Here is an 18,391-nt window from a genome sequence, read left to right as displayed (position 1 = left end):
GTAGCTGGTGGTGTTTGTGGGGTTTGGCTAGGACTTAGGACTGTCCGTGCCCCGTGGGTCCGGGCGGGCTCCCCACTGGACTCAGGACTGCCTGTCCTGACCCCGCAGTGTTTTCCATGTAGGGGTCCGAATTGGCTGCTCTCTTGCCTCAGACCCCTGTGTGTGGGTCCCACGGTTTGGGGCGTGTGGAGTGGGGGGGTGCTTTTGGACTAACCTGGCCCCTGAGGGGTGGCCCCTACCCCAGCTCTGCCCAGTACCCAGTGGGGCGTCCACATGTCTGGTGCAGGTGGCCGACTTTCTGCAGAGTCTGGCAAACCCGTTTGTGAGCATGGGGGTCTCTTCCTCTGGGTGCAGACCCTGTGCTGGGTGCTGCGGGGGCTCAGGAGATGGGTAATGTGACCCTGGGGAGCCCCTAGCCCGACCCCTGGCCTCATTGTGAGCCGCCTCCCCCCAGGAAGCAGGACTTGCTCCCTAATTCCCTGCTGGCTGCTGTGTGACCTTGCAGAGGTCAGGCAGGGTCTCTGGGCCCTGGATTCCTTGTGCATAAAATGGGAGACAGCTTGGTACCCCAATAACGTGGGCCTACAGGTCGGAGCCCTGCCTCCTGGCTCTCGCTGCAGCCCCACGCCCAGCAGACCCTCCTGGCAGCTGCTGGGCGTGTGCTGGTTGTTGAATGAATGAACGAACGAGGGAACACATGTGGGCAGGTGTCCCAGTCGCACATCCTGGGGCCCTGCCAAGTGGCCAGAACATTGGCGTCTTGACACCTACGAGCTGGACGTTCTGGACTGTGGTCTGGAGCCCCTGACGTGAGCCAGGCCCGAAGTAGCCCCTCCCCTCCCGCCAGCCCGCCCGGGTCGGGGCTCAGACGCGCTCCTCCTGTGGCCCTCCCTGCCCCTGCCCTTAGCCGAGCCGCTGGGCGACGTGGGGAGGGCCAGACGTCCCTGGACAGCCCAGGACATGGACGCTGTGCCCTCCGCCGCTGCTGCCCTGGTGCAGGCCCTGCGTGTTCACACGCTCACACGCCATTTGCAGCCGCAAGTGGCACGTGTGTTCACACCTGCACTTCGAGCACGTTCACACGTGTGCTCTTAGGTGTGGATGGTCGCATGCAGCTTGCATGTTACACGCATGTTCACTCACACGCTCACACGCAGGAACGCCGCCTCATCGGCTGTTGCTGAGGCCTTTGTCTGATGGTGGCCCGGCTCACTGTTCCCAGAACGCCAGACAGCCGGGCTTTTACTCCCCACTGCATAGGGCCCCTGCTCTGGCCAGGCCCTCCGACCGACCCCCAGCCTCCGACCTTTCCTCGTTGGCCTCGTTGGGCCATTTCAGCCAGAACATCTGGGAGTCCCGGGTGGAGGCATGCCTGGGGCCTGGTTGCTGTGGGGCTCTGAGGCTTCTGTGGGCCCGAAGAGGCTCGTTGGGAAGGATGGTGGTCAGAGCTGTGCCCCTTGGTCTGGGCGCCCCGCGCGCTGGCTCTCAGGCGGACAGGACGGGAGTGGAGCTCCACCCCAGGGGCTGCACCTGGCTCCCCTGCAGCCGCAGCCTGAGCCCTGCCCGGCCGGCAGCCCTCCCCGCGGGGCTCAGTGCGACCCGAGACGTGGTGGGTGCCAGGGAGAGAATGAACCCAGGTGGGTGGGCACAGAGCCAAAAGTGCCCCAGAGGCTGTGGCCCACGCCCGTGGATAGCAGAAGCCCGGGCAGGTCCCCGGCGAGGTGGGCAGAGCTGGCGGGAGCAGGCGGGGAGCCGGGGCGGGCCGCTGGGCAGCAGGCGGGAGGGACGGGGTGGGAGGGATGGGGAGCCGTGCCAGACAAGGTGTGGCTGCTCCGTGCTGGGCCCTGCGGCAACCTGTCGGCATTCGACTGGAGCTTGCAGGCCCGGGACCCAAGTCCTGGCCTTCTGCGGAGTGGCTGGGGTGGGGCGGTCTAGGACTCAGTTTCCCCGCTGCCTCCCAGGCCCTGGCTCTATGCCCAGAGGACACCCCTCCACCGGGGCACCCCCCAGGTAGAAGCCACACAGCGTGGGGGCCCATCTGCCACCCCGGGGCCTGGGCACAGAACGCCCAGCCTGGCCCACAGACAAGGCCCCGTGGTGCCCGCTCCAGTTAAAACGTCCACGTGTATTCACACGCATAGGGTGTAATGGACATGTAATGTGCACACCCAGTGTGCAGCTGGTTCCACGGGCTCTGACAAACGCAGCACGCGGAGCCGCGCTCTGCACCACGTCCGTGGTCAGCCTCCCGCCGCGCCCCAGCTGCTTTGGCCACCGGTCAGCTGTGTCAGGTTGTGTCCAGTTGTATGACGACGAGAAAAGCCCCAGTAGACACGCGCCCTGGCTTTCATGGGATCGTAGCATCCATCTCTCTTGGGTTGTTGTTTTTCTCTGGGTCACGGGACAGGTGTCTGCCACCTTTAGGAGAAAGTGCCGAGCGTCTTGAGAGCGGCCACCCCACGTTGCAGGCCCTCTGGCATGCAGAAGGTGCCGCAGTGCTGCATGCTGGCCCACACCTGGACGTCGGCGTTGCGACTGCTGAGGCCCTTCCAGCGGGTGTGCGCTGGTGTCTCATCGCCACCTGTGGTGCTGAGAATCTCCTCCCGCGCTGGTTCCGGGCGATCCCGGACGACTTTCTGAGAAGAGGCCGAGGAGAAGCACCTGGGTCGTGGGCCGGCTCTCCAGCCTTCCAGCAGGTGGTGCTGGGCCCAGCACCCAGCAGATGCTGGCACACGGTGGCACCCGGCACAGGATAGGGCCCAGCACACAGTAGGCACTGCACACAGTGGGACCAGGCACATGGTAGGATCTGGTGCACAGTAGGCACGGGCACACAGTAGGTGCTCAGTAAATGGTGAGTGAGGCATCTGCCTCTTCCCTGGGACCGGCCTGTCCTTTGGGAGAACACGGTCCCTCCCAGCATAGCCGGGCTCCAGTGTGTGCGAGCCCAGCTGCGTGCAGCCTGGAGAGGCCCGTCTTGGGGGGACGGCTGTGACTGTGAGCCGGGTGTGACAGCACGAAGCTGGGGCCTGGAATCTGTGGGGATCTGGCGACTCTGAGGCCCTGGGCCTTGGTGAGCGTGGCCGTGGGCCCACTGCTGGAGAGGCCGGCGTGGCAGGAAGGCTCCCAGCACCAGGGAGCTGGCTGGTCGGGGCCATGGCAGAGTCTGGCAGCCACATCCCTTGTCACAGGGGTGTCCGCAGCTGGGAGAGGCTGGCGCAGCCCGAGGGGGGCGCCGCTGATGCAGGCTGAGGGCCAAACGGCCATACCCGAGCTGGGCCGCAGTCAGGGACCCTGGCCAGCGCCCATCCTAAAATACTGCGGTTGCTGTCACAGCGCCTGAAATTAGGCATCTTGGCGGCTGGCTGTCGGGAAAGGACGGGAACCAGACAGACTTGGGCAAGCGCTTCCCTCCGTCTTGCGGCCTCTGGTTCTGGCTGGGCCAGGGGTGGGCCAGTGGGAACGTGGGGTGCACGGCAGAGCAGGAGCTCGTCACCCACTGCGGCTGCAGCAGGCTGGCCTCCCCCGGCTTGGGCTGCCGCCTCGCGTCCTGAGGCACTGCTGCCACCTGCTGGGCACCACGGGCAGCGCAGCCGAGGGCTCCTGCTGGGCAGGGAGCTCCAGACCCAGCGCCACCCAGGTGACCTGGGACCAGGACCTGACGTCTTGGAGCCTCAGTTTCCCCTTCTGCGCGAGGGCAGACACCCTGGCGTGTGCCTTGGAGGTCTGGGGGTTCAGAGACGAAGGCGGCCGAGCGCTCAGCCGGGGCCTCGCTGGCCGTGTACAGGGGCTGGCAGGGGCCCTCCTTGCAGACGTCTCTCCTCCAGCCGGCCGCGAGAGAGCTGCAGCTCAGCCACGTCTGCGTCCACGCTCAGCTCACGGGGCTGACCCGGGGCCTGGGGAGGCCGGCCTTGATGCGAAGGCAAGTGGACTTCAGCTTTCCCCGGGCCAAGTGCTCGTTTGGTCAGTCAGCAAACGCTTTGGGTAGGGCCCTGCTTGGGCTTAGGGGACACGGCAGTGGCCCCGTTCCCAGCGCACACAGAGGGATGTGTCTGTGGTGCCGTGTGCCGGGCCGGGGCACGTCAGCCTCTCCCCAGGCTCTGAGAGCTGTGGGGACCTCTGAGCTGTTGGGGAGGGAGCAGGCCCCGTCTGGCACCGTCCCGAGACGGACAGACCGGGAGGCGCCAGCTGCCCCCTCCCTGACACCAGGCTGCCGCCTTTTTATGGCCACATGTCTCGGGAGCAGAGCAAACAGCCCGTCTCCATGGTGTCAGGAATGGGGCCGCCTTGGCGGCCGGGCTCTGCGCTCCAGCAGGGGGGCCGCACGCGCCCGGGCCCTCACAGCACCCTGAGCCGGCCTCAGAGGGCACCTCTCCCCCGTGGCAGCAGGACCCACTCCCCAGACAGGGCGCTCAGAAGCTCACGGCAGTTTGTACAGGAGCCCGCAAACCCTGACCGGGTGACCCCACCCCTGGAATGTGCCAAGGACAGCGGGGCGCCCCGTGGACATTCGGTCACACGGAGCACAGCAGAGCTGCTCATGGGACTGAGAACTGGAGACAACCAGGCGGCCATCCACGGGGCCTGGGTTGGCAGGGCAGCGTCCACAGGGTCCCGTCGGTGAGGAAAACGGACGAACCACTGACGTGGGGGCAGCCCCGTGAAGCTCCAAAAAGGGTGGTGTCCAGTGAAACCCAGCCAGGCCCTGGTGTCCCCCGGCTCCTCTCGGATAGGCAGAGCGAGTGGGACGTGGGGGCCTGGGAAGGGCACCTGTGCCCAAGGGCACCGCGCTCCGGTCCTGCTGTGCCAGCAACCCTGTGGCTCCCGGCTCCTCGGGGCCCAGCCCCCACCGCCGGGCCAGTGGGGGCAGCAGGGCTGGCCGCTCCCCGCACTCTGACCACCGCCACGGCGCCCTGTGCTGCCGCGGCCCCGTCTCCCACTGCCCCCTCACGAGGACCCTGGCCCGGCCCAGCCCCTCCTTCACCTGCCAAGTCAGTTGTGCCGAATAAGGTGACGTCCCCAGGTTCCTGGGACTAGGGGGCGGACGCCAGCCCGCACAGGGGTCTCTCGGGTCCACTGACGCCGAAGCTCCCTTCCCACGGCGCTGCCACCTCCAGGAGAACACCAGGGAAGAGACGAGCAGCCCGTGGGAGGCAGCAGCGGCCAAGGCTCCCGGCACCCTGCATCTGCCCAGCTCGCGCCCACCCAGCTCGCGCCCACCCAGCCTCCCCCCGGGGCTGACGTCCCTGGGGACGGGCAGGACGGCTGGCCGGAGTCCCCTGCCCGTGCCCTCCGCGTGGTCAGGATGGCGGCCTCGGCCCCGTCCCTTGTGACCCTCTGACCCACAGCCCCCTTCTCCCCAGGATACCGAGAGGGCTTCCTCTGGAAGCGTGGCCGGGACAACGGGCAGTTTCTAAGCCGGAAGTTTGTGCTGACGGAACGAGAGGGAGCCCTGAAGTATTTCAACAGGAACGACGTGAGCCGGGCTCGGGGGCAGGCGGTAGCAGGTGCTGTCGTCGGGTAGTGTCCTGGCCTCCCCTCCAGGACAGCCGCACCACCTCCTCAGCTGCCCACATGCATCCCGGGAGCCATGCTGGTCCCACAGGCACATGCCACCCCCCCATGGGGACATGCTACCCCCATGGGGACACACTATTCCCCCCATGGGGACATGCCACCCTCCATGGGACACGCCACCCACCATGAGAACACGTCACCCCATGTGGGGACATACTACCCCCCCATGAGGACCTGTCACCCACCCCTTGTGAGGACATGTCACTCCCCTGGGACACCCCCATCCGCCCCTCGCTCACAGTCACTCCCCAGGGCCAGGCCTGGGTTGGGCGATGCTGGGGGCACAGAGATGGCCAGCCCTTCCTCGGTGGGCACTCCCAGGCTTGAGAAGGACAGAGGGGGCTGGCTGAGGTCAGTGGTCACCCCACCCAGCAAGCACATGTTGCAGTGACCCTGGAACCCCCAGGCAGCTGTGGGGAGGGGCGGGGGTCTGGAAGGCCCTGCAGCTGGCCGAGCCCGGCCCCACCAGCTCCAGGTGGGAACATCCCCCTGTGGGACAGAAACCACGGGCAGCTTCTGGCCCTTGACCCCACAGCCAGCCAGCCCCCTGTGCAAGGAGAAGAGAGATGCCAGGCTGACAGGACAGGACAGGGAGGGCCTGGCGTTGGGTGGGGGCAGACCAGACAGAGCAGCTGTGTGCCCAAGGGCCAGAGGAGGGGTCTACCTAGAGGTGAGCGCCAGCCTTTGCCATCCCCTGGGAGGGGGATGCTGTTACCTTAGAGTGACAGACCAGGAAGCCTGGCCCAGAGAGGGTAAGTAGCTCACCCAAAGCCACACAGCACAGGAGATCTGCGGCCAGCATCGGCAGAGCCCGCCCTGCCTGCCCCCTGGAGCTTGGGGCTCCCTGCCCACCTGGCGCTGAGGCCCAGCCTTGCTTCCCAGGCCAAGGAGCCCAAGGCCGTCATGAAGATCGAGCATCTGAATGCCACCTTCCAGCCAGCCAAGATCGGCCACCCCCACGGCCTGCAGGTCACCTACCTGAAGGACAACAGCACCCGCAACATCTTCGTCTACCACGAGGACGGGAAGGTGGGTGCGTGGGCTGGCTGGGGGGCGGGGTGGGGCAGAGCTCGCTACCCACCCAGGGCGGGAGTTGGGGGCGGGAGGGGCCCGGAGCCACGCGAGGAGGTGGTGGCTGTGCCGGCCTGCACGTCCCGCCCTGGCGGCCCCCTCCCTCCCACCAGCGTCTCCGGAGGGCGCGGCAGGGCCCTGAGCAAACCCCACGTCCGTGCTCTGGTCGGCAGTGCCCGCTCTGCCCCTTCGGCCTTCGTCGCGAGCGTGTGTGCACGTGGTTCGACAGCGAGAGCGCCTGGGCTGGTCCCCAGAGCAGCGGCCGTCAACCCTGTTCTTCCCTTGTTTGTGGTGTCGAAATACCCGTAACACGGCAGTTTCCGGCTCGACCGTTTCCAGTGCACAGTTGGGGCACTGAGCACGCTCACGCTGTCGTGCGGCCGTCACACCATCACCTCCAGGACGTTCCCTCTCGCCAGAGAAACTCAGTCCCCACTGAACACTCGCGCCCCTCCCCGTCCCCAGCCCCGGCCCCTCCGTCTCCTTTCTGTCTGTGAACGTGACGACTCAGGGACCTCATGCAAGTGGGATCGCACAGTGTGTCCTTGAGTGACTCACTCGTTTCACTGAGTGTCGTGTACGGGAGGTCCATCCACGGGGGAGCAGGTGTCGGGGTCTCCCTCCTTTTCAAGGCTGAGTGGTGCTCCCCTGTGTGGGTGGACCACGTTCTCTGTCCGTCATCCCTCGGTGGACACGTGTCGCTTCTGCCTCTTGTCATGCTGCTGTGAACGTGGGTGTGCGAATATCTGGTTCAACACCCCGCTTCAGTTCTTTGGGTCTACAGCTGGGAGCGGAATTGCCGGGTTGTATGGTGCTTCTACTTTCGGTGTTTTGAGGAGCCCCCAGACTGTTGTCCACAGCAGCTGCCCCATCTCACGTTCCCGCCAGCCGTGCGCCTGGGCTCCGCTTTGCCCTCTGACACGAGTTTCTGCTTTTTTCAGTTTAGCCGCCTAATGAGCGTGCGGTGGTGTCTCCTTTTGATTTGGATCTGCGTTTCCCTGGTGATTAGTGATGCTGAGCATCTGTTCATGTGCTTGTTGGCCATTCGTATGTCTTCTTTGGGGAAGTGTCTGTTCAAGTCCTTTGCCCATTTTTTAATCAGGTTGTTTGGTTTTTTTGTTGAATTTGAGGAGTTCTCTGTATATTCTGGATATTTATCTCTAGTCAGATGTTTTCTCCCATTCTGTGGATTGTTGTTTTACCCTGTGGATAGTCTCTCGATGCATACAATTTTTAAATTTTCATGAAGCCCAGTTTGTCTGTTTTTTCTTTTGTTGCCTGTGCCTTTGGTGTCGTATCCAAGAAATCATTTCCAAACACAAAGTCGTGAAGCTTTTGTCCCGTTTTCTGCTAAGAATCTTATCGTTTTAGGTCTTCATTTAGGTCACTGATCCCTTTTGAGTTAATTTTTGTACGTGGTGTTAGGTGAGGGTCCAGCTTCGTTCTTTGCGTGTGGATGTCCAGGTTTCCCAGCACCGTTTGCTGAAAAGTCTGTCCTTTCCCCATAGAATGGTCTCATCATAAACCGTTTGATCGTGTACGTGACGACTCATTTCTGGACCCTATTCCGTTGGTCTGCGTGTCTGTCTTTATCGCCAGGACCACACTGTTTTCATTACTGTGGCTTTGTAATAAGTTTTGAAATCAAAAGTGAGATTCCTGCAGTTGTATTCTTCCTTTTTAGGGTTGTTTTGTCTATTTGAGTTCCCTTTAGATTGCATATGAATTTTTTCAGATGCTTCTTGAGCATCAGTTGAGATGATCGTGTGTTTTTTCCCCTTCATTCTGTTAACGTGGGGTATTATGCTGATTGGCTTTCACGTGTTGAGCCGTCCTTGCATTCCAGGAATAAATCCCACTTGGTCATGGGGCGTAATCCTCATACGCTGCTGAATTCAGTTTGCTGGTATTTTCTGGAGGATTTTGCATCAATGATCGTCAGGGATATTGGTCTTCAGTTTTCTTTTCTTGCGGCGTCTTTGTCTGGCCTTGGTGTCAGGGTCATGCTGGCCTCGTAGGATGGGTTAGGAAGTGTCCCGTCCTCTTCAGGTTTGTGGAGAAGTGTGAGGAGGATTGATGGCGGTTCTTTGAGTGTTTGGTGGGATTCCCCAGGGCAGCCACAGGGCGCAGGGCTTTTCTGTGCTGGGAGGTTTTCCATCACTGATTCAGTCTCCTTAGTTGTTAGAGGTCTGCTCAGAGTGTCTGTCTGCCTGATTTAGTCTTGTGTTTCTGGGAAGTTGACCATTTCATCCAGGTTGTCCAATTATTCAGTGTAAATCATTCCTAGTACTCTCTTACAATCCTTTTTATTTCTGTAAAATTGGTAGTAATGTCCCCACTTTCACTTCTGATCTTAGTAATCTGAGTTTTCTCTTTTTCTTTGTCCATCTTGCTAAAGGTTTGTCAATTTTGTTGAAGAACCAACTTTTGGCTTCATTTATTTTCTCTCTTGTTTTTCCGTTCTCTATTTCATTTATCTCTATTTTTTCCCCTTTCCTCTTGCTTTGGGTTTAGTTTGTTCTTCTTTTTCTGGTTCCTTAAGTTGTAAAGTTAGGCTGTTGATCTGAGAGCTTTCTTGTTTTTTAATGTAAGCATTTGTAGCTATAACTTTCCCCCTTAGTACTGCTTTTGCTGCATCTTGTAAGTTTTGTTATGTTGTGTTTTCATTCTTCTTCTTCTCTAAGTATTTCCTGATTTCCCTTGTGACTTCTTCTCTGATCTGTTGGTTGTTTGCCTTTCACAATTTTGTGAATTTTCCAGTTTTCTGTATGTTACTGATTTCTCATTTCATCTTGTTGTGGTCAGAGAAGATGCTTTGTATGAAACCTATTTTTTAAAACCCACTGAGACTTAATTTCTGGCCTAATATACAGTGTGTCCTGGAAAACGCCCCCTGTGCGCTTGAGAAGAATGTGTCTGCTGAGTCGCGGGCTCTGTTCCGTTAGATCTAGTTGGTCTGCCGTGTTACGCCCTGTGTCTCCTCACCTCTCTTCTCTCTGGTTGTTCTGCCCATCGCTGTGAGTGGGGTGTGGAAATCTCCAAATATTATTGCAAAACTGTCTATTTCTCTCTCCAGTTCTGTCAGGTTTTGCTTCGTACATTTTGATGGTCTGTCATTAGGTGCATAAACGTTTATAATTGTTTTGTCTTCTTTCTACATCGAGGCTTTGATTGACAGATAACGTCTTCGTCTCTCGTAACGTTTTTGACTTAAAATGCATTCTGTCTGATAATCGTACAGCCACTCCTGCTCTCTGCTGGTCACCGTTGGCCCAGACTATCGTTTCCATCCTTTCACCTTCAACCTGTCTGTGTCTTTGGATCTAAGTGTGTCTCTTGCAGACAGCATGTCGTTAAATCACGTGTTTTTGTCCATTCTGCCACTCTCTGTCTTTTGATGGGAGAGTTTAATCCATTTACATTTAAAATGATTACTGATAAGAAGGGACTGACTTCTGTTTGTGTTCTCTATGCCCTGTAGCTTTTTTTTGTGTCATTTCCTGCCTTCCTGCCTTCTTTTGTGTTTAGTTGATTTGTGTAGTGAAATGTTTAAATTTATTTTTAATTACCTTTTGTGTATATTCTTTAGCTATTTTCTTTGTGGTTACCATGGGGATTACATTTAACTTCCTAACGTTGTAACATTCTGATTTGAGTTTATACCAGCTGACATCAGTAACGCAGAGACACCGTGCTCCTTTATAGCTCCATCCCACTCGTGTCAGTTGTTGACGTCACAGAATTACATCTTTATGATCGTGTGCCCCAAAAGATAAACAATTCTTTTAACTGCATTAGTCTCTTAAATTACATAAAAAACAAAAAGTACAGTTCCAAGCTGTTGTTCCAACAGTACTCGCCGTTATCCTTGCCCACGTGTTGTCCTTTACTGAGATCCGCATTTCTCCCTGTGGCTTCAGGGTGCTGTCCAGCGTCCGTTTGTCTCGCCTGCAGGACGCCCGTGAGCACTTCTTGCAGGGCAGGTCCGGTGGTCGCACCCCCTCAGCTCTTCTTTATCTGGGAATGTCTTGATTTCTCCCTCTTTTGAAGAACCGTTTTTCTGGATATAGGATTCTCGATTGACAGTTTCTTTCTTTGAGTCCTTTGACGATATTGGCTGTCTTCTGCTTGTAGTGTTTGTGACGAGAGATCTGCTCGTCACATTACGAGTCCCTTTTATGTGGTGAGTCACTTCCCTCCTGCTGCTTTCAAGAGTCTCTCTTTGTGTTTTGAAAGTTTGACTGTAATGTGTCTCAGCGTGTGCTTCTCCGAGTTCGTCTTGCTTGGAGTTCTTTGAGCTTCGTGGATGTTCACAGTCGTGTCTTTGAAAAGATTTGGGAAGTTTTCAGCCAGACTTCTTCAAGTGTTCTCTTCTGCCCGTTTCTGTCTCTCCTCCCTCTGGGACCCCCGTGGTGCGTGTGCTGGTCCTCTTGATGGTGTCCCGCGGGTCCCTCAGGCTCTGCTCAGTCTTTTCTGTCTGTTTCTCAACCTTGGTCGTTTCCTTGTCCTTGTCTTCAAGTTCACTGGTTCTTTCTTCTCCCTGCTCGAGTCTGATTTGACATCCTCTAGTGAATGTTTCATTTCAGTTATTGGTCTTCTAACTCCAGAATTTCCTTTTGGTTTCATTTTAGGTTTTCTTTTTATTGATACTTCCATCTTGTTTATGCATCATTTTCTTGAGTTTCTCTACATCTTTCTTTTGTTCTTTGAGCATCTTTAAGACTGTGTTTTAAAGTCTCTCTAAACACTATCTACCATTAGGGCTTTTCAGGGAGATTCTGTTGACCTATTTTTTCTTTTGAATGGGCCATACTTTCCTGTTTTCTTGCGTGCCTTCGGGGTTTTTTTTGTTGTTGAGCATGGACATTTGAATCTAGTAATCTGGTAACTCTGGAATCAGATTCTCCCCCTCCCCAGGGTTTGCTGTCTTTTGTTATTTTAGTTTTTTGATTGTGTATGCCATCTCTGTGTAGGCTGAAGATGAGCCGGGTGTAAACTTCAGGTCTTCTTAGGCCTTTGGGCGTGCACGGTCACTTTCTAATTTTCCTCCACGTGCAGTTGCTTGTGAATGTCCTAGTCTTTAATGTCTGGTCCCAAAGGGAAGAGCAAAAAATGAAGGTGAGAGGAAGATGGTGCTGGCCCTTCAATCCCCTGGAAGTCACTTCGGCCAGAGGGGGAGGGGCTTGCCAAGCGGGGCAGGGGCAGCAATGGTCACCCCCCTCTTTGTCTGCACCCCCGTGATCAGAAGCAGCAGTCAGTCATGAGAGCGCAGGCCCCTGATACGTGGAGGACAGGGCCCTCCTTGCCCACCCCGGCTCCTGCGAGCTGTGTGCAGGCCACTGCAGGAACACGGCACAGCTGCCCGCTGTGGGTAGGGGCAGGACGTGAGAGCTGCTGCTGTGCTCAGAGCTAAAACTGACCAAAATTAACCGCAGTTTGTGTCCAAGTCTTCCCCTGGAAGTTGCAAGATTTCAACAGACTTGAGTTTCAAAATAGTTACCGTCACATGTCACGCAACAATGGGCACATGTTCTGAGAAGGGTGTCATCGTGCGAACGTCACAGACTGCACTGACGCAAATGCAGATGGCGCAGCCCTCCACACACCCAGGCTACGTGGTTCTCATCCTGGGGACCATCGTGTGTGTGCCGTCTGCCGTTCACTGAAATGTCATGACGCAGTGTGCGACTGTACCTCAGACAGACCCCTGGTGCCGTCGGTGTCCAGGTGGGGGGACAGTTTCCAGGTGCTCCCTGCCCTGCCATCTTCCCAGAATCCCCTTTTCAGCTCTCCGTCCAGGCGTGGGAATAACATGCATGTGCTGCTGCCCGATCTTCTGCGGAGGCCACACTGACGACCGCCCACTGTGGAAGACGAGGCTCAGCTCCCTCCTGCCCCCGCCCCTCACGCGCACGGCCGTGTCCTGTTCCCCACCGCCCGTCACACTTACACTGCAGTCTCGCCCCCATGTCTTCAGCGTTTGCGGTGTTGTGACGCTGAGCAGTGGAGCAGACCGTATCACTTTCCTTTCCTGCGTGATCTTTTCTCTCCCCTAGACCTGGCGGCTTTTTCCCCTCTAGTGAGCTTGTGCTCGTCACTAACTCACCCACACTCTCCGCGGATTGTCTGGGTCTCTGGATGTGGTCAGGCGCCCGGGCAGCAGCCGACTTCAGCCCTCTGGAGGCGCCCCTCCTGCAGCCCTGTCTCACTGTGGGGCTGGCTCTGCTCCCTGGGCCCCCAGTCTTTCTCGCTTTCCTCCCTCCTCTTGGTGGAGCACGGCCTTCAGTGGTTTTCTGAGAAAGTGCCTGGGAAGCAAGTTTCCAGAGACCCTGCACATCCGACAGCTTTACCCTCTGAGTGATGTAGAGTTTGGCTCATCATAGAATTCTGAGTTGGACCTGACGTCCCGTCGTGACCCTGAAGGCACTGCCCCACCGCCTCCTTGGCCCCGGACAGTTGCTGATGACCTCCCCGCGTCTGGCCCCGTCTCCCTCTTCTGTGCGGGAGCTCGGTGACTCCTCCCCACCCAGGGATTCACGTCCACGAGGTCGAGGAGTATTTCCTTCAATTATTTGACAGTTTCCTCCCCCACTTTCTCTGCTCCTGTTTTCTGGAACTCATCATTCAGCCATCGGCTGTCTCAGATTGGTTCTCTCTTGTGTTCGCACTTTTATTTCTCTCTACTTTCTGGGAAGCTTCAAGTTTGTCTTCCAGCTCTTCTGTTGGAAGTTGTACTTCTGCTTGCGGTGTTTTAATTCCGCGGAGCTCCCTTTGGCTCTCGGAGTGTTCGTTTCACAAAGGGCACTGTTCCTGTTTTCTAACCTGATTGTTCCTGTCAAATTCTGAAGCCGGCTTCTCCCTGAGCAGCGTGTCTCTCTGGAGTTGCTGTTTCCTGTCTGTTCCCGTGCTCTGTTCCCTGTCTTCCGTGTGAGCCCTCCTGGGGGGCTGTCAGATTCTCCCGAGAGCACTCCTCCGCCTCGTGCAGACGCGGTTGCCCCCCGCACTGTGGGGCTGAGCGGGATGGGGCTCTCGGGCCTTGGTGTGTGCGTAGTCACACAGTTCCCCGTGTCTGGAGCGGTGCCCCCACGTGCACGCCCGCACTGGGGCTCCCCATCTCCTGGGCCAAGACCCTCCTACGCCCTCTGCGGAGAGTGAGCTCCGTCCTCTGCGGGGCGAGGGCCGTCTGTCAGCCAGCTCTCCCGCAGCCCCTCCCGCGTCCAGGGGGCCGAGGGCAGCTCACTGCCGGCCCTTGGGGGCTGCGTCCCCGCCACCCCCTTGGCTTGGGTCTCCCGTCCTCAGCAGACCTGCGTCTGCTGCGGCCCTGCCCACCTCACGGGTGGAGGCCTTGAAGCAGCCCAGCTACTGGTGCAGCGTTTACAGGTGTTAGGAGGGAACCTGGCTCAGGCGCGAGCCGGCCTCGGCTTTCTCCAGGAGCTCTGCCCCCGCTGTCCTCGGGGAGACCAGGCCAGGGAGGGAAGGGGCAGGTGATGGAGCCCAGGGCCTTTCCATGTGCACAGCGGCCCCTCTCCTCCCTGCCCCTGAGAGCCTGGTGCCTGGCCTGGTGCTTGGATGCAGCTGCGCCCATTAGATGTGGCTCTGCCCCAGGGGAGAGAGAAGGAACCGGAAGACTCAGTGGTGCCGGGAATGGGGTGGGGGCACCAGGGATGAGCTGAGGCTCCTGGCAGGGTCCAGAGTGGAGGTCACGGCCTGGATTTGCAGGGCTGGGTCAGGGGTCCTGTGCTGGCCCATGGGGGGCGGGGCTTGCGCAGGGCAGGGTCTCGAGGGGCGGGGCATCGAGGGGCATGGCCTGTGAAGGGGCTCAGGGTGGGGCTTGTGGAGGCGGGGCCTCTGAAGGGCGGGCCCTGTGGTGGGCGGGGCCTCAGGGGGCCAGTGGAGGCGGGGCCTGTGGTGGGTGGAGCCTTGGCAGGGCCTGAGGGGCGGGGTCTCTGGGGTGGGGCCTCAGGGGTCCGGTGGTGGAGGGGTCTGTGGGGGGCGGAGTCTGGGCAGGGCCTGAGGGGCGGGGCCTGAGGTGGGCGGGGTCTGGGCAGGACCTGAGGGGGTGGGGCCCGTGGTGGGTGGGGCCTGAGGGGCGGGGCCCGTGGTGGGTGGGGCTGAGGGGCGGGGGCCTGAGGTGGGCGGGGTCTGGGTGGGGCTGAGGGGCGGGGCCTGAGGTGGGCGGGGTCTGGGCGGGCCTGAGGGGCAGGGTCTGGGAGGACCTGAGGGGCGGGGCCTGAGGTGGGCGGGGTCTGGGCAGGACCTGAGGGGGTGGGGCCTGTGGTGGGTGGGGCCTGAGGGGTGCGGCCTGTGGTGGGCGGGGTCTGGGCAGGACCTGAGGGGGTGGGGCCTGTGGTGGGTGGGGCCTGAGGGGCGGGGCCCGTGGTGGGTGGGGCTGAGGGGCGGGGCCTGAGGTGGGCGGGGTCTGTGGGGCGGGCGGCCGGGAGCAGCGGGGCGCGCTCTGGGTGGCTGGGGCGGTTCCGAGTAGCGGGGCGTTAAGCGGCCGTCTGAGAGCAGGGAGGGCCGCCCGGCCCCGCCCGCTGTGCCCGCCCCTCCCGAGCGGCCTGCCCGACCCCGCGCCGGGCCACACTGGACGCTCTGGTGCGTGGTCGGCGCCCGCGTGGACCGCCCTCCCCCGCGGGCCTCCCCCCTGCACGGCGCCCCGCGCGGCGGCCCGGCCTGAGTGGGGGCAGCCCGTCCTCGACCCCGGCGCCCGGAGGAGGGGCCGAGGGGGCAGGGCTCCGGGGGCGCCCGCCCTGGCCGCGGCCCACACCGCCTCTGCCCGCAGGAGATGGTGGACTGGTTCAACGCGCTCCGAGCCGCCCGCTTCCACTACCTGCAGGTGGCCTTCCCGGGCGCCAGCGACGCAGACGTGAGTGGCGCGGCTGTTCCCCTGGGGGTCGTGCTTCCTAGCGGGGGGTGGTGTCGGGGGCTGACCAAGGGCCCGCCTGGGCCGCAGAGTGCCCTGCCCTGCCCGCCGAGGCCCCGGGAGGTGACCACAGGGACCCTGCTCGACGGGGCCCGGGGCCGCGGGGCCGGGCTGAGCCGCTCTCTGCCGCAGCTGGTGCCGAAGCTCTCCAGGAACTACCTGAAGGAGGGCTACATGGAGAAGACCGGGCCCAAGGTGGGTGGGCCCGCTGCCGGGCTCCGAACCTCGGGCCCCTGGGGGCGGCGGGAGGCCGGGAGTGCCAGCGACCCTCCCACGCGCGGCGCGGCTGCCTGTTTCGGGGGGTCATCTTGGCGTGGGTCGCCTGGCCCGGAAATGTTTTGTAAGAAAGGGGCCCCACTGGCCCGGACGGTGGGGCTCTGGGTCAGGCCCCAGCCCTGCCTCGCCCCTGTCACATACCTGTCCCCTACTTGGGCCAGGCACCCCACTGTGCCCTGTGGAGTCAGCTCCGCCCTTCCCTGCCATGGGCCGGGGTAGGGGCAGACACAGGTGGCTCCGATCCCAGGTCCCGGGTGGCCTCGCAGGCCAGATGGGGGCGCTTTGGGCAGTGTGGTGCAGAGCAGCCTGCCACCCACGCCCGGACCCTACCTGAGGCCCACAGGGAGGTCTGGGGGTCAGCCCAGTGAGGAGGAGCTGTGCAGAGGGAGGGACAGCACGTGCAAAGGCCCTGTGTGCAGCCAGGGTGGGAGGGCCACAGCAGAATGCAGCATGGCCTGCAGGAGGCAGCAAAGAGTGGACGGGTGGGTGGGTGAACATCCGGCCCTGGCCTCCTGGTGGGGAGCTGTGGTCAGCTGGGGACAGGGGCCTGCCTCGGGCCGACCAGCCAGTCACTGCACGCTCTGACGCACAGCAAACAGAAGGCTTCCGGAAGCGCTGGTTCACCATGGATGACCGCAGGCTCATGTACTTCAAGGACCCCCTGGTAAGGAAGGGCCGGGGCCGTGGGTCAGCCAGGCCTCGGGGGGACGGGCTCCTACTCCCCTCATCACCCTGGATCTGGGGGCCCAGGCAAAGCTGGGCGCAGGGAGGAGGCACAGCCCTGGCTGCCCCCTTGCATGAGGTGGGCCGGCCGGGGGCCTGGGACCAGCCGCTCAGCCTGGCCCCGCCGGCAGGACGCCTTCGCCCGAGGGGAGGTCTTCATCGGCAGCAAGGAGAGCGGCTACACGGTGCTGGACGGGCTCCCGCCGTCCACCCAGGGCCACCACTGGCCGCACGGCATCACCATCGTCACGCCGGAGCGCAAGTTCCTGCTGGCCTGCGAGACAGAGTCGGAGCAGCGGGCGTGGGTGGAGGCCTTCCGCAAGGTCGTGGACAGGCCCATGCTGCCCCAGGAGTATGCAGGTGAGGGCTGGGAGGGGCGGCCTGGGGACTGTGCCCGCACCCCGTGTGGCCCTGACCCGCTGGACGCCTGTCCCTTTTGCAGTGGAAGCGCACTTCAAGCATAAACCCTAGCGGAGACCGTCCTGGTGGCCGAGGGACTGGACTCACTAGACGCGGCCGGCGAGGTGGCGGCCGGATGCGGGGCTGTGGACGGAGGGCGCGGGCCAGCCCCTGCCCCACCCCGAGGGGCAGCCCAGATGCGGCCGCGGGGCCTGAGCCTCAGCCACCGGGACTTGTTTCTCTGGAAGCTCACAGCGGGCTGCCCGGCCTGACCTCTGACCCCATCATGCTGCTGCCCCCATCTGTGACACCCCCTCCCACTCCCCTCCCCACGGACCCTCCCTCCCTGAGGCCCGGCCCTGCCCCCAGGAGGACTCGCCCCGACAGGAGGCTGGGCCTGGGGACAGAGGGCCAGCCTGCATGCCTCCCCGCCCACTGCCATCCTGCCCACGTCCCCCGGCCCCCCAACACGTATTTATTGAGCATCTGCTGTGTGTCAGTCGTGGGGCGCTGGGGCACCTGCCTGGGTCGGGGGGAGACGGGAGGGAGACGGGAGGGGGAGCACCTCGAGTGCCCGGCTTGGCGCTGACCAGCCACCCACCCTACTAGCCTGACCTTGAGGCCTTTGAACTCTTGGAGGGTGGTGGCCTGAGCTGCCATGAGGCCAGTAGAGGCCTGGGCCCCACTCACCCCCACCGGCCTCCAGCGTGCTGTGGGCTGGCCAGTAGGTGCAGCCACCGAGCCCCCTCCCCAGGTGGCCTGGCTCTGTCCAGTGTGGGCGGGCATCTGTGAGAACGGCTGGGGGGTGGGGATGGTGCACGGGGTGCGGTCTCCCTAGGAGGCTGCAGTGTGTCACTGCGGGGGGACCCGGGCAGCCCCAGCTCTCCCGTCCTGCTCGGCTGAGATGTGTCCGCTGCAGGGGAGCCCTGGACCAGCCCTCGAGGGGACTGGGAGAGGGTCCCCAAGGCGGGGCATTCTGCTCCCCACTTTGTGTCACATCCTGGAATAAAGTGGGCTCTGGCGTGGCCTCATTTGTGTGTCCGCGGCTGGGGAGGGGGCTCAGGCCCCCGGGAGGACCTGCCGCCTGGCCTCAGGTCCACGCCGGGAGGAGGGGCACCCCCAGGAGCAGGGCACCCGCGGGCCTCTGCCTGGGCTCATGGCCGACTCCCAGCGCCCCAGAACAGCCCAGGGCAGGTGGGCCTGGGGGCCGTCCTTCGTGCTCTGAGCCCCCGTCTCGCTCTGCGCCTGAGCGCCCCGCCCACCAGCCCAGGCCCCGCGTAGACCCGGCTGCTCAGGCGGCGCGAGCTCCTCACAGAGGGTCCTGGCCCCCATCCCCACTGACCCAAGGCTGCCAGGGCCCGAGACGGCTGGGCTGGGGGTGAGGACGGCCACAGGGGCCCCTGCCCCTGCCCCCGCCCCCAG

General features: G+C 61.6%; 1 protein-coding gene across 3 annotated transcripts in view; it reads left to right on the top strand.

The window, feature by feature from the left end:
- Positions 1-17,995, top strand: part of ADAP1 (ArfGAP with dual PH domains 1) — a 62,983-nt gene extending 44,988 nt beyond the window's left edge. For 2 of the 3 annotated variants that reach the window (XM_044746627.2, XM_070484050.1), the window contains 7 exons: positions 5,364-5,476; positions 6,460-6,606; positions 15,431-15,514; positions 15,704-15,766; positions 16,440-16,511; positions 16,702-16,930; positions 17,013-17,995. In XM_044746627.2, the coding sequence (XP_044602562.2) occupies positions 5,364-5,476; positions 6,460-6,606; positions 15,431-15,514; positions 15,704-15,766; positions 16,440-16,511; positions 16,702-16,930; positions 17,013-17,041 (737 nt within the window). In that variant the 3' untranslated portion in view covers positions 17,042-17,995. The remainder of the gene's footprint in view (positions 1-5,363; positions 5,477-6,459; positions 6,607-15,430; positions 15,515-15,703; positions 15,767-16,439; positions 16,512-16,701; positions 16,931-17,012) is intronic. The other variant, XM_070484048.1, reaches the window with a different exon arrangement.
- Positions 17,996-18,391: the final 396 nt, after the last annotated feature.

Source organism: Equus asinus, chromosome 14 (assembly GCF_041296235.1).
Source record: "Equus asinus isolate D_3611 breed Donkey chromosome 14, EquAss-T2T_v2, whole genome shotgun sequence".
In the NCBI taxonomy this organism is placed as follows: domain Eukaryota; kingdom Metazoa; phylum Chordata; class Mammalia; order Perissodactyla; family Equidae; genus Equus; species Equus asinus.
Note: the sequence above shows the minus strand (reverse complement) of the source record. Positions and strands in the feature narration are given on the sequence as shown.